We start from the raw sequence: 14,754 nt of genomic DNA, 5'->3' as shown, positions 1-14,754 counted from the left end.
GACATTTTATTCCGTTAAAGGCGCTATATAAATGCAAATTATTGTTTACATTGTTCCTTGAATCTGGCTGTGCTTAGGAGATGAGATTTCTCATAAAATATTTCCTTTTTTGTGACGTTGCATGCAATGTGAATAAAATCATACTTGGGACTCACTCAGTAGGTTGCCCTTTGGGTGCAGGTTGAGTAGTCTATTTTCTAACTGTAACCACTGAGCAACTCCCAGTTGCAGCATTGCAAGTACTGTACTCTTCCTACACCTGGATTGTGATCTCTGCATGTACTGCACTATGAATGCTACACACAATTTTGTTTATTCACACCACATGTAATGTTAAAATAATGTCTTGCAAAATCTATTATGATGTAAATACAGTCGGATATGCACAACAAAGTTCAACCTATGCGCAGAGGTTCCCTGTTTGCCTAGAATGATCACCGTACAGTGCTAACTCCCTCTAGAATTACTTAATTATCACTTCACTGACAGGTGCATGAGTTCTCTCAGTGAAATGCAAGGAGACAATAAAAATAATTAAATAATTATGACAGTGATAGAGGGACTGCAATATTAACAGTCCCCAATAACCTCACGGGACTTGTGTTCACTACAGCTGATTGTATATTGTAATAATCACCAAAATCTGAGAACCGTGGTAGAAACTGTAAAATTGCATTAAATATTAGAATAATGCCCCTGGAAAGATCATGTGCAAAATCCACTGACCTAGTCATTTAGTGATGTCTTTTCAGACTTGCAAACAGAAATATTCCAACACGCCAATCATTGCATACAACTTGAAGTTATTCCCATCTAATCATGTTAAACATTTCATCTATAAGACTGTATGCATCAGCATCTTATCCACATGGGTAACCAGGCAGCTAATAATGGATTTAGATGTTGCAGGTGTTCTCCATAAGACAAAACTGAAGCAATACTTCCCCACAATTTAAAAAAAACATGAGAATCTGAGGCAGTCCTTTGGGATTTCAGTCCTATTATGTAAAGTGAGGGAGGCATTATTCAAACTCACCTTAAAACCTTGTATTTGTGTTAGGTTTAAATCTCCCCAGACATTATGTTGAACATTTACAGGTTCGCAAGACCCTTGCCTCAGCTCATCTGCTACTGAAACCCTCACCCATGCCTTTGTTACCTTTAGGCTTGACTATTCCAATGCTCTCCTGGCCGACGTCCCATCTTCCACCCTGCATGAACTTTAGCTCATCCACAACTCTGCTGCCTGTATGCTAACTCACACTAAGTCCCGTTCACCCATCACCCCTGTGCTCACTGACCTACATTGGCTCCTGGTCCGGGAACGCCTCGATTTTAAAATTCTCACCTTGTTTTCAAATCCCTCCATGGCCTTGCCCTTCCCTATCTCTCTAATTTCCTCCAGCCCAACAAACCTCCAAGACCTCTGCGCTCCTCCAATTCTTGCCTCTTTCGCATCCCCAATTTTAATCGCTCCAGCATTGGCAGCCATTCAGCTGCTTAAGCCCTAAGCTCTGGAATTACCTCCCTGAACCTCTCCACATTGCTATCTGTCTCCTCCTTTAAGACGCTCCTTAAAACCTACCTCTTTGACTAAGCTTTTGGTCACCTGTCCTAATATCTCCTGATGTAGCTCGGTGTCAAATTTTGTTTGATAACACTCCTGTGAAGCGCCTTGGAACGTTTTACTACGTTAAAGGTGCTATATAAATGCAAGTTGTTGTTGTTATGTGTACCAATTATTTATTGTCAAAATACTAAAGGTTCTTATTTCTTCTAACATTGTAAAAATAATTTTTAAGAGCTATACATTTACAAGAAAGAATTCAATGAGCAAGTGAGTATTGGCAAGCTTAAAATGGCAGCAGGTTATTAAGAATGACACCAGTTTCACAAGTAAAAACAGAAAATGCTGGATATACTCAGCAAGTCAGGCAGCATCTATGGAGAAAGAAACAGAGTTAATGTTTCAGGTTGATTACCTTTCGTCAAAACTGGAAGAATTTGAAGATTTAACAGTTTTTACGCAAATACAGAGCCAGGAAAAGAGGGGGAGGAAAGAACAAAAGGGAAGGTCTCTGATAGGATGGAGGGCAGGAGTGATGAAATGACAAAAGGGATGATGGTGCAAGGCAAGGAGGGTGGGTAATGGGACAAGTAAAGATACAAAAGATGGATGTAAAGGAGCTGTAAATGGCACTTGAGAACCATTACCAGCTCCTGCTGTCCGAAAAAATGGGACTGATGGTTATGATCCAAAGTTATTGAAATCATTGTTGAGTCCAGAAGGTTGTAAAGTGCCTAATCGAGTGATGAGGTGCTATTCCTTGAGCTTCCGTTGAGATTCATTGGAACAGTGTAGGAGGCTGAGGTCAGAGTGGGAGTGGGATGTCCCTGTTCCACTGAAGTTCAACGGAAGCTCAAGGAACAGCACCTCATCTTTCGATTAGGCACTTTACAACCTTCTGGACTCAACATTGATTTCAATAACTTCAGATGGTAACCACTATTCCCACTTTCTGGACAGCAGGTGCTGCTAATGGTTCTGATGTTGCCACTTACAGCTCCTCTAGACACGTCTTTTATTTCTTTACTTCTCCCATTGCCCACCCTCCTTGCCTTGCATCATCATCCCTTTTGTCATTTAATCACTCCTGCCCTCCACCCTATCACAGACCTTCTCCATTGTTCTTTCCTCCCCTCCCCTTCCTCCCCCTCTTTTCCTGGCTCTGTACTTGCTTAAAAACTATTCAATCTTCAATTTCTTCCAGTTCTGACGAAAGATCATTGACCTGAAACGTTAATTCTCTTTCTTTCTCCATGGATGCTGCCTGACTTAGAGTATTTCCAGCATTTTCTGTTTTTATTTCAGATTTCCAGCATCCGCAATATTTTGCTTTCGACCAGTTTCACAAGTGTTGTCGGTCTGTATTTTGAGAGGTATAGTTGCATTATTGGCTGAGTCTCTGCGAAGTCATAGTCGAAGGATGTTTTTAAACCTTCTCCTTTCACGATGTCACTGTTCTCACCAAAAGGCCATTCATTGAATTGAAAAATCGGCAGTGCAATTGACTTCAATGGAATGAAAATCGGGTGCGGTGTAAAACGGGCTACCGATTCGCGTATCGACTTGTTTTGCTGTGCTGTCATTGACCAATTTCACCCCCATAATATTTAAAAAACACTGATCATCTTATATTACCTCCTCCACCCCTAACCAACTAACATGCGCGTGTACACTCACTGACTCACTCATTCATTCCCGAGCGCTATTGGAGCTAAACCTCCCTCACTCCCGAGCGCCATCGGAGCTAAGCCTCACTCCCTCATTCATTCACTCCCGAGCGCCATCGGAGCTAAACCGCCCTCCCTCATTCATTCCCGAGTGCTATCGCAGCTAAGCCTCACTCCCGAGCACTATCGGAGCTAAACCACACTCACTCACTCACCCCTGAGTGCTATCGGAGCTAAACCTCCCCCCCCCCCCCCCCCCTCACTCGTTCACTCCCGAGCACTATCGGAGCTAAACCTCCCTCCCTCACTCACTCCCAAGCGCAATCAGAGCTAAATCTCCCTCACACACTCACTCCCGAGGATGAGCGGAGCTAAACCTCCCGCCCTCACTCACTCCCAAGCGCAATCGGAGCTAAACCTCCCTCACTCACTCCCAAGCGCAATCGGAGCTAAATCTCCCTCACACACTCACTCCCGAGGATGAACGGAGCTAAACCTCCCGCCCTCACTCACTCCCAAGCGCGATCGGAGCTAAACCTCCCTCACTCACTCCCAAGCGCAATCGGAGCTAAATCTCCCTCACACACTCGCTCCCGAGGATGAGCGGAGCTAAACCTCCCGCCCTCACTCACTCCCAAGCGCGATCGGAGCTAAACCTCCCTCCCTCCCTCTCTCACTCACTCACACCCCCGAGCGCTATCGGAGCTAAACCTCTCTTCCTCCCTCACTCACTCCCGAGCACGATCGGAGCTAAATCTCTCTCACTCACTCCCGAGCACGATCGGAGCTAAATCTCACTCACTCACTCCCGAGCACGATCGGAGCTAAATCTCACTCACTCACTCCCGAGCACGATCGGAGCTAAATCTCACTCACTCACTCCCAAGCGCGATCGGAGCTAAACCTCCCTCCCTCCCTCTCTCACTCACTCACACCCCCGAGCGCTATCGGAGCTAAACCTCTCTTCCTCCCTCACTCACTCCCGAGCACGATCGGAGCTAAATCTCTCTCACTCACTCCCGAGCACGATCGGAGCTAAATCTCACTCACTCACTCCCGAGCACGATCGGAGCTAAATCTTTCTCACTCACTCCCGAGCACGATCGGAGCTAAATCTCACTCACTCACTCCCGAGCACGATCGGAGCTAAATCTTTCTCACTCACTCCCGAGCACGATCGGAGCTAAATCTTTCTCACTCACTCCCGAGCACGATCGGAGCTAAATCTTTCTCACTCACTCCCGAGCACGATCGGAGCTAAATCTTTCTCTCTCACTCCCGAGCACGATCGGAGCTAAACCTCAATCGCTCACACCCCAAGCGCTATCGGAGCTAAACCTCAATCGCTCACACCCCAAGCGCTATCGGAGCTAAACCTCAATCGCTCACACCCCAAGCGCTATCGGAGCTAAACCTATCAAGTAATCAACCCAAAGGCCATTCCGTGGAGGCACCAAAACTCCCCTTATGAGGAGAGTTTCCCAGAGTGGCTCTAGTCACTTGGTGATGACTCTGATAGCAAAGGTTAATAGCTCCCGTCCCCCTTATTTAGGTCAGTTTTGCCGTCTTGGGTTTGGCTGCATGAGGATTGACCTCAGCCAAGCTGTAATGCCTGGAAATACAGTTTAGCATTCAGCCCCAAATACCCCTCCCCAATATCACAGAAAGTTTGACTGTGCACTAACTGTGAAAGTTGCACTTACATTGCTAGCTATTGTTACCAAACATGTGCCACATTATAAACAGGGGAGACTCAGTAGCAAGGGAGCTTCCATTAGATGCATCCTGTAACATAAATGGGATATTTGCTTCAACAGTGTCAAACTGTTAGCACACGATCACTTCCAGTCAGTTTCCTAGCGTTGTCATCACCACTTATTAGGGCAAGCAATGAACAGAAATTGCCATAAAACAAAATAATGGCTCATTTCACAGCTTTCTAGTGCAGGTCAGCACTTAACAAAAGGAACAAACAATTGACATTATGTGAAATACATAACTTAGAAAAGTGGTTTCTGCTCATTTCTCTTTCCTTATGAGTTTTACTCAGTGAGGAGATGTGTGCTAAATTATACGAGTACACGTGTGCAAACAAATCTAGCAAATGGTCAGTTAATAGACCAAACTAGTGACATTGTTACCATCATGACTGACTTGTAGAAAAGATGTATTGTGATTTTATGAAAAACCTTGATATCAAGTTTTTTGCTGTACCTATTATGATTGCCTGCCTCTTTCCTCCAGGCACAGTTATAAAGAAATTGATGAGTATAGTATGAAAAATGAGCAAGAAATTCTGACGGCGAGGTTAGCTAATGGAATGTGGAGTAGGTGGAAGAAAGTAAAAAATGTGTGGAACAATTAGGATATTTTGTGGCTGCAGCATTGGCTGTAGAGTGAGACTTATTTCACATTGCAGTAACATTACTTTAAAAAGGGCACTTTTCCTTTAAAATTTTGCACAAAAGGATAACAGCTGACAACACCTGTTACACTTGTTTAAGAAAGTTTCTCTTTGAGGCTTTTGTTATCTGGATATTGCCCTTTTAAGTATTTCAAAAGCCAGCAGTTTAGCGTCTTATGACAAGGAGATGGGCACAAGAGTTCCTCTCTCAGATAACATTACTTAACAGATTCAGCCAGTGATGCATGAGTTTTTAAGTGTGAAACTGGATAATTATTCTTTTATATAAACTATTTTCCTGTGTAGTATTTTTTTCCAATTTTCTCTACTGAAGGCATCAACTCTAACACCAGCAACTTTCTGGTACCTCACCCCAGTGGCCATTTTTAGAACCTAGATGCTGTTGGACTTGGACATCAAGATGTAGCACAGTGTCCCTATATAGAAATAACTTCTTATTGAAAATGAGTAAAATCCAACATCAAGCTTTGGGGTCAAGGAGAAAAATAGTTGACAAGAAATTTGAGTCCATATTATAAATACTAACTGCATTAGAAACTCTGATCTTAAAAGTGGAGGAGAAGAATTTTTTTTACATAAATTACAGTTCCCAGATAGTGATATGGAAGTTCTGTATTCATGCAGAATAATGAGAGTAATTTCACAGTGGAGCCAAGTTACTTCCAGCAGCTCAGAAATATTTCATGTATTGGCAAAACCAAGTAGGCTCCCCATCCCCATCCCAATTTTTCTCCCTCCTGTCAAGACACCGATTGTTGCTGGGGTATGATTTCACGGGTGCCTGCAGCCATCAGAGACCTCGTCCAAGAACCATGTTTTATATGTGAGCGCAAACATTGAATGTTGGCAAACAATTCAACTGTGAAGGCATCACAGAATTGCCCAATTGTGTTCATTCTCTCTCACACACATGCACACTCTCTTTTTCTCTCCCTCTCTCAAAGCAAGGATCATAGGTGTGGACCCCCTCTCCCTAGCCCAGATGCAGTTAATGCCAATTGTAGCTCCATTACTACTGTGAATACTGAGTTCACCTCAGCATGGACTGGGAATTGTACCTTGGATTTTCTGGTCTATACGCTCAGTACCACATCACATGGTGTTTATATCAACTATACCAGGAAGGAACCTTGGATAAGTAGGCTTAAGTTTACCCCACATTTTTGAATATTTAAAGGAAAAATGCCAACATAAAAAAATACATACAGCAGTTCGGTCTAATCCTGGCCCTTCAGATCAAATCCTGCTCGGGGAATGAAATGATGTTGGAACTAAAACATAAACAAAAATAATTTCTGACCTGCATTCATGACAGCTTACCATTTCTGTTTCTGTGTCCACATAGAACTCAGTAATGCCTCAAGTTCTGTCTCTTCATCATGGAGAGCATCAGAGATTTTGAGTGGCATATTATCTTAATGACGAGAAACTGGAAAGTACTGCAGTACAAAGGGATCTGGGGGTCCGAGTGCAAGAAAATCAAAAGTTAGTATGCAGGTGATCAAGAAGGCCAACAGAATGTTGGCTTTTATTGCTAGGGGGATAGAATATAAAAACAGGGAGGTATTGCTGCAGTTATATAAGGTATTGGTGAGACCGCACCTGGAATACTGCATACAGTTTTGGTGTCCATACTTAAGAAAAGACATACTTGCTCTCGAGGCAGTACAAAGAAGGTTCACTCGGTTAATCCCGGGGATGAGGGGGCGGACATATGAGGAGAGGTTGAATAGATTGGGACTCTACTCATTGGAGTTCAGAAGAATGAGAGGCGATCTTATTGAAACATATAAGATTATGAAGGGGCTTGATCGGGTGGATGCGGTAAGGATGTTCCCAAGGATGGGTGAAACTAGAACTAAGGGGCATAATCTTAGAATAAGGAGCTGCTCTTTCAAAACTGAGATGAGGAGAAACTTCTTCACTCAGGGTAGTAGGTCTGTGGAATTTGCTGCCCCAGGAAGCTGTGGAAGCTACATCATTAAATAAATTTAAAACAGAAATCGACAGTTTCCTAGAAGTAAAGGGAATTAGGGGTTACGGGGAGCGGGCAGGAAATTGGACATGAATTTAGATTTGAGGTTAGGATCAGATCAGCCATGATCTTATTGAATGGCGGAGCAGGCTCGAGGAGCCGATTGGCCTACTCCTGCTCCTATTTCTTATGTTCTTTTGAATTACTCGATTTTCATAGTAATCTAATCAAGTCTAGTCCACTCCACTTCATTCGTATTTATAAAGTTATACTTGCCTGGAACAGTGGGATTTTAGTTTCCTATGAAATTCAAAGCCAAACTGCACGTGCACGATCTTTCTTACCTATCTATTCACGGTGGCACTGATTTTCGGAGGGAAGCAGGGCACCCAGTCTGTGTGCCTGCTTCACCTAGCTGCTCAACCTATAACTTCCTTACCAACATGAGACTACCCACCTGAGAGGAGGCGGGGTGGTTCAGACTCAGGCTAGTAATTAGGTTGGTTGTGATCATCAGTTTCTGGGGCATTGAGTCAACTCCAGCTGCTACATTAGAGCAGACGCAATGCAGATGTGAGGTCTCAGTGTTTGAGAGTCCGGAGACACTGTTGGTTGCTGATTTCATGGCATTTATAGTGGTATTGGTATATATCCAATAATAAAATTGTAATATATTTTCTGATTAAATTATGCATTAAATTGGTAGTATAGTATAGCAAACAAGTGCAATTATGTTGCATAATGCAGTCTGCAGTAATGTACTGAATCTTGAAGTGAACATAAACACTGTTTATGTTTTAGTTCCAACATCCATTTAATTCCCCCCATCTTTTATTGTGAATTGTGAAAGTGAAAGTAAATCCCAGGGAGATTTGGCACAAATTTTTAATGCATAATAATAATTTGCATCTTGTATTTCTGTCTTACTTTTAGATTGATGTACATCTTTTTTCAGCACTGTATGGGGCGAGAGAGAGGGAACTTGTGTGCACCACTCACTTTGTAGTTACATTATTGCAGTCAGCATTCTCTTGTATGAAAAGGTCCCCTCCCTCCCCTGTTTTTGATACTCTATACATCCTTGAAGCTGAGTCTGTCTGTTTCATTTCAGCTGAATGTTGAAGCTAGGTTGGAGATTACTAAACGAGGGATGAAAGCAATCAAACAAATCAGTGAGAAGCAGCAGAAAAAGGCTTTGGAAGGCAGCATCGCACCTGCAGCGAATTCCCAAGTCAGCTATGAAGAGGCTTTGACTCATCTACAGCAATCACTAGCTCATCTAGAAACACTCAACCACAACTTTGTACACTCCCTAAAGGCCAGCGACCAGGTAAAGCTAATCCTGTCCTTCACAACCAACTGCACAATGTTCACCTTCCATAAAAAGTGATTACATGACATCTACAAGGCAAAATCTTTAATCATAGTTTTTTGTACTCAAAATGAAGGCTAGAATCAAGTGTTTTTCATATTTGTGAACATCATGATTGGTGTTGTCAGGTATGATATAGGTCAGAGTCACTTCATTGACAATGTGGCCCTAAAGTGCCTTCAGCCAAACCATAAGACTTTTCCCTTCTACAATTTTCACCAATTCCGCAACATACTGTTTTCCATTAGTTATAATTTATTTTATTTCCTCATCAAGCCAGTTTAAAGTCCTGTACTTTAAAGTATCCTTGCTAGTCATAGTAAACCTGTGGTTATATCAAGATTATCCTCTTCCTGATAACTGTAACCTGGCTCAATATTCAAAGTTGGTGTCTTTCACTTCAGTGGGGTTGCCCAGTTCATGCTTTTGACCAGCTTTGCTGACATAGGAAGCATTAAGAAAACTAATGTGCATGTTCCCACCCTTCCATCATTGGTTTGGTGCCACATTGTTCATTTGCTTCCCTCAGCAACTGTCGTCATGTTATGTGGTCAAATAAAAATGAAATGCAAATTGGTACCTTTGCACACAGACTGCATGTATGTGCGCACACTCATTCAGGCCTAATGGTGGTGATCGATAAATCCAGAGACTTGTGTGGCAAGTCTCCCTGCCAGTTGATCCAGGCAGACCTCCTTGATTAGCTCAGGGGTGAGAGGTAGCTGTAGTGGATTTATTTTATCGGAGTACCTCTCCAATACTGGGGCATAGCCCTTTTTCTTTACTGCAGCTATATTGACTTTAAAACAACTGTGTAAGCTTATGCATTCAAAAACCACAGTAACTTGGCTCAGTAGTATCACTCTTGCCTCTGAGTCAGAAGGTCGTGGGTTCAAGTCCCATTCTAGAGACATAATCCAGGCTGATACTTCAGTACAATACTGAAGTGCACTATCGCAGGTGCCATCGTTTGGACAAGACGAGGCCCCACTTACCCAAATCAAGATCCAACCAGCCTTAACTGAAGCCCCATCTGCCTTCTCAGTTGGATGAAAAAGAGTCCATGCCACTTTTTGAAGACGAGCACAGGAGTTCTCCTGGTGTCCTGGCCAATGTTTAACCTCCAACCTCCAAACACCAAAAACAGATTATCTGATCATTTATCTCATTGTTGTTTGTGGAATTTTGTTAAGCGTATATTGGCTGCTGAGTTTCTCTATGCCATGACAGTGACTACACTTCAAAAGTACTTAATTGTCTGTGAAGCATTTTGGGATGTCCTGAGGTCATGAAAAGTGTTATATAAATGCAAGTTTGTTCTTTTAACACAAAATTTGCAGTGTAATAAGTCTTTACTGTTTGTGGAAAGTTTCTGTCATTCAAGGGAATATAAAGAGATAAAAACTGCTGGAAACTGGGGAAAAAAAGAAAATGTTGGGAATACACAGTAGGTCCCCATCAGCTTCTGAGAAGATTTGTTAATGATTTGGGTGTAAACCCTTGATCAGATCTTATTGTTATATTTTTTAAACTCATTAAACCAAAAAAATTATGATTTTCTTTTTCAGGGCCTATTCCAAAAATACTATTATCTATATGACCTTTCAAGATCTGAGAGCAGTAAACTGCATGACCTGGTGGTTACTATGGTTCTAGATGGACAGCCTCTTGATATGATGCAGCAGATGCTGCAAGTTGCTGTAGAATCTCAAGACATATCCCCTAAGGCTGTCGTACAAGATGCCGTACAGAGAGTAATAAATGTACTAAGGTAGGCTTGCAATCATGTACATTTTGGTGTTCTGAATTAATTAGCTCAAGTCAATTAATATTTCCCTACATAGTCCATTTGCTGCCTTTACTCGCTGGCCAAGAACGATTCTTGTAGTCTTTATCTGTTAATGCTGTACTGAATAATAGGTCATTTGTATTCGGACAACAGGAGTTTCATCACTATTTGTTAAATTGTGGTTTTGCATTACTTCTCTGTAATCTGCATTGCGCCATTTAATGTTGTCGAGTTATTCAGTGACTCAGAGCATTGAAGATATAAGGCGCAATTTTGCACAACTGCACTTTGAGTGCAGAGCCTTGTTAGATGGGAGTTCAGGTCAGAGGTTGGGCTATAACTTTATAGGGCTATTTCTGCAACTCCCATCTAGCAAGGCTCCATGTGGAGAGAGGATTATCACTAAATAACACCATTTCAGTCCAATAATGTTGTTTTTCTAACGATAGGGCTTACTTCAAGGACATAAAAATACCGGAAATGGTTTGTTTAGTTCAGAAGTGGTTTTCGTTATCTGTATATGTCACATTCCTGCATCTAATGATCATAAAAACATACATGAAGATATCGTGTACGTAATTTTATGCTTATGAAATCTTTAAAATTAATTTGAATGTAAATTTAATCTCAAATGAATCTTGAGGTTCTGCACACATTCAGGTGGAAGGAGATGTGCATTTGTGGTTCCCTTACACTTCCGCATTCAAAATGTAGCCCTGGTGGAACAGCAAAAGTTAGATTGGTTACTTTAGGTATGGTCTTATTCCTTTTTTTGAAAGAAGCCCAACCTCCACATAAAGTTATCTCTCCAGCCCACTTCTTGGCCCCGATATTACCAGGGAGGCAGGATGGCACCGGGGGGCTGGGGGACGACTGGGCGCGTGGGTAACCCACCCAGTAAAATCCATCCGTTCACCACACGGGTAAATTGGAGCCACTTAACGTGGCTTCCAGGGTTTCCCATCGTAAACCTGTGCAGCAGGCGGACTGTGCACCTGCATCACAGGCTGTCAGCTGGAGGAGCCCTATTTAAAGGGGCAGTCCTCCAATACTGCTTCTGGAGCAAACATCCAAAATTACAGACTGGAGCAGCCCAGGAGAAAGGCTGCACCTAGATTCAATGATGCCTCACTCCAGGTGCTACTGGATGGGGTGAGGAGGAGGAGGGATGTATCCTACCCGGCGGACGGGAGAAAGTGGCCTGCCTCTGCCATCAAGAAGGCCTGGCTCGAGGTGGCAGAGGAGTTCACCAGCAGTAACAACATCTCCCGCACCTGGATACAGTGCAGGAAGTGCTTCAGTGACCTAACTAGGTCAGCCAAAGTGAGTACACTTACTCATTCTCCTACATTCTGTCTTCCACATCGCCGCCCCCACCCCACAACTCATTCTGCACTGCCAACACTACTCTATCACATCACTCCTCACATCGACTTAAAGCTCATCCTCAACTTACCTGCACTTCCTCACTACTTCCTCACCTCCCCAGTACTCATCCCACCACTACCACTCAACCCAATCCTCATACAATGTCATGGCTCTGTCTCATACTCACCCTCTGATGCATCCCTTTCACGGTCAGCCTCACCCAAACCAATGCATTCAGTGGTTGGCCACGTCACCATCCCTCACTCACGCCTCTCTACTTTCTCCCCTTACAGGAAAAGAGAGCCCAGAATGCACGGGAGAGGGCGAGTACTGGAGTGGGGGTCGCAACATCTAGTCGTCCTCACAGACGTGGAGCAGGAGGCGCTGGAACTGAGCCGCACCCTCGAGTGCCTGTCCGTCGGGGACGCCGAGACTGGCACCCGACAAACGGCTGGTGACAGAACTTTAACATTCAGCACAAACAATAGTAATTGATGTTAACATGCCTTGCCATCTTCAGCACCTCAACATCTGTCATCATGCTTAATATTGCCTTCTGTTCTCTTACAGGGTCTTCAGCGACCACCATGACGTTGGAGGGCGATTCCTCAGGGCACCTGCCAGCCTCTGAGGGGGCACTGTCACATCTGAGCGAGCCATCCACCTGCGCAGACACACACACCTCGATGGGTCCCCGCCCTCAGTTAGTTGGGGTCGCACATGGTGAGTCACCACACACATGTGAGCACGAGCAGACACTGGTGGCAGGAGCAGCTGTGGAGAGTCCGCGTCAGTGGGAGCATTCTTCTCCAGGCTCTGCTCAGCTGGACACAGATGCTGAACCTTGGGGGGCCATCCATGAAAAGGAGAATGATCGAGGGGCAGCAGCACATTTGTGAGGTGCTGGAACAGGTGCCACGCGCACTCTCCACAATCGCGCAGAGGATGGAGGATTCCAACTCCTGCATGAGTGGGATTATGGCACAGGATAGTGTCGCGGGTAAGTGCGGGAATGTCTGCGATGGAGGGAAGGCTAGCCTGCATCGAGCTTCAAGCGCGGCTTACCAATGAGTCCATTCAGGCCCTGACAACGGCCCTTTGGACTCGGGTTGAACAACATTCTGCCGCCATAAATATGCAGGCAGATACTCTGGCACTGGTCTTACAAGGCTTCACACATGTCCTCCAAACTGTTGTCCAGCAGAGTGGTAGGGGTGGTGTGGGCCTGACCCAGGGGAGGGAAGATAGCGAAAGGGGACATGGAAGTGGGGACGCTACTCAAAGCGCCTCCACGTCTCACCCGTTGCTCCCTCTCAACTAGTACCCGCAATGCTGCCTCCTCTCCAGTTGGCCGAGTCTGCCGCTGCACAGATGCAGGTGGAGCAGTCTTTGGAGGGGCCCTCATAGACACCAAAACCCAGAGGGCGTAGGCCCAAAGCATCTAATCAGTCAGGGCATGAACAAGAGCAACCTGCCACTACCTCTGCTGCAGCCACAGGGGATGCACCACGTAGGAGTAGCCATAAGCAAAAGGCGAAGGTTTTGTGAGCACAAAGGGGATACACAAGGGTGTTTGACGGTTTCTCATGTTTTTTATTTATATTTGCTTTTTGTTAATCGCACATTAAATATTATTATTGTCACCACTACTGCCATGTCTTGGCCATTCTTGACTGGTTTGTGTAATAAAGCCCTTTCATGAGGTTCACCATGAACGCCCACACTTGCTGCCACCCATTGGATCTACAGTGTGTGTATGTGTAGTTGCAGGAATATTTTGTGCGGGGTGGGTGGGACTGGTGTGGCCGCTGCACAGTCCAGATGGTGAGGACTGGACTCTTCACACTGTCTGATGTTAGGAGAACCGTTTACATATCAGTGACTCCCTGGCCTCATGAGCAGCCAGGTAAGCCGCTGTTCTGACAATGGGTTGCTCCTCCTCCTCTGCTTCCTCGTCCTCCTCCTCCTCCTCAATGTGGGTGGCAGATGTGGATGGGGCCTCCTCCAGCGGCACCTCTCTCTGTTGTGCCATGTTGTGCGGGGCACAATAGACGACAATAATGCGTCCCACCCAGTCTGGTGTGTATTGAAGCGCTCCCCCAGAACGATCAAGGCACCTGATGCACATCTTAAGCAGCCCTATAGCATGCTCAATTGTAGACCTAGTAGCGATGTGGCTGTCATTATACCGATGCTGTTGCTCGGTGATGGGGTTCCTCAGAGGTGTCATGAGCTACATGTGCAAGGGCTGTCCCTTGCGGGTGTTCGGTGCGTGGAAGAGGGACAGGATGTTGGACTCCCAGAGGATGAAGGAGTCGTGGCAGCTGCCAGGGTATCTGGCGCACACGTGAAGGAATCTGTTGCGGTGGTCACAGATGAGCTGAGTGCTGATGGAGTGATAACCCTTCCTGTTGATGAACAGTCCTGGCTCGTGTGGAGGTGCTTGTATTGCTATATGGGTGCAATCGATTGCACCCTGCACCCGTGGGAAGCCAGCCACAGCATGGAATCCCACTGCCCTCTCCGTCTGGCTGAGGTCATCCATGGGGAAGTTGACGTAGTGCGAGGCCCTGTGAAACAAGCCATCGGTG

The 14,754-nt window shown here is 44.8% G+C and overlaps 1 protein-coding gene across 2 annotated transcripts in view; it reads left to right on the top strand.

The window, feature by feature from the left end:
• The window catches only part of nbas (NBAS subunit of NRZ tethering complex), a 293,872-nt gene that overhangs the window by 229,101 nt on the left and 50,017 nt on the right, over positions 1-14,754 (top strand). For both annotated transcript variants that reach the window (XM_067984290.1, XM_067984291.1), the window contains exons 45-46: positions 8,746-8,964; positions 10,575-10,777. In XM_067984290.1, the coding sequence (XP_067840391.1) occupies positions 8,746-8,964; positions 10,575-10,777 (422 nt within the window). The remainder of the gene's footprint in view (positions 1-8,745; positions 8,965-10,574; positions 10,778-14,754) is intronic.

The sequence above is a fragment of the Heptranchias perlo genome, chromosome 5, assembly GCF_035084215.1.
Source record: "Heptranchias perlo isolate sHepPer1 chromosome 5, sHepPer1.hap1, whole genome shotgun sequence".
Taxonomy (NCBI): Eukaryota; Metazoa; Chordata; class Chondrichthyes; order Hexanchiformes; family Hexanchidae; genus Heptranchias; species Heptranchias perlo.
The sequence above is the reverse complement of the archived record's forward strand: the minus strand, read 5'-3'. Positions and strand labels throughout refer to the sequence as shown.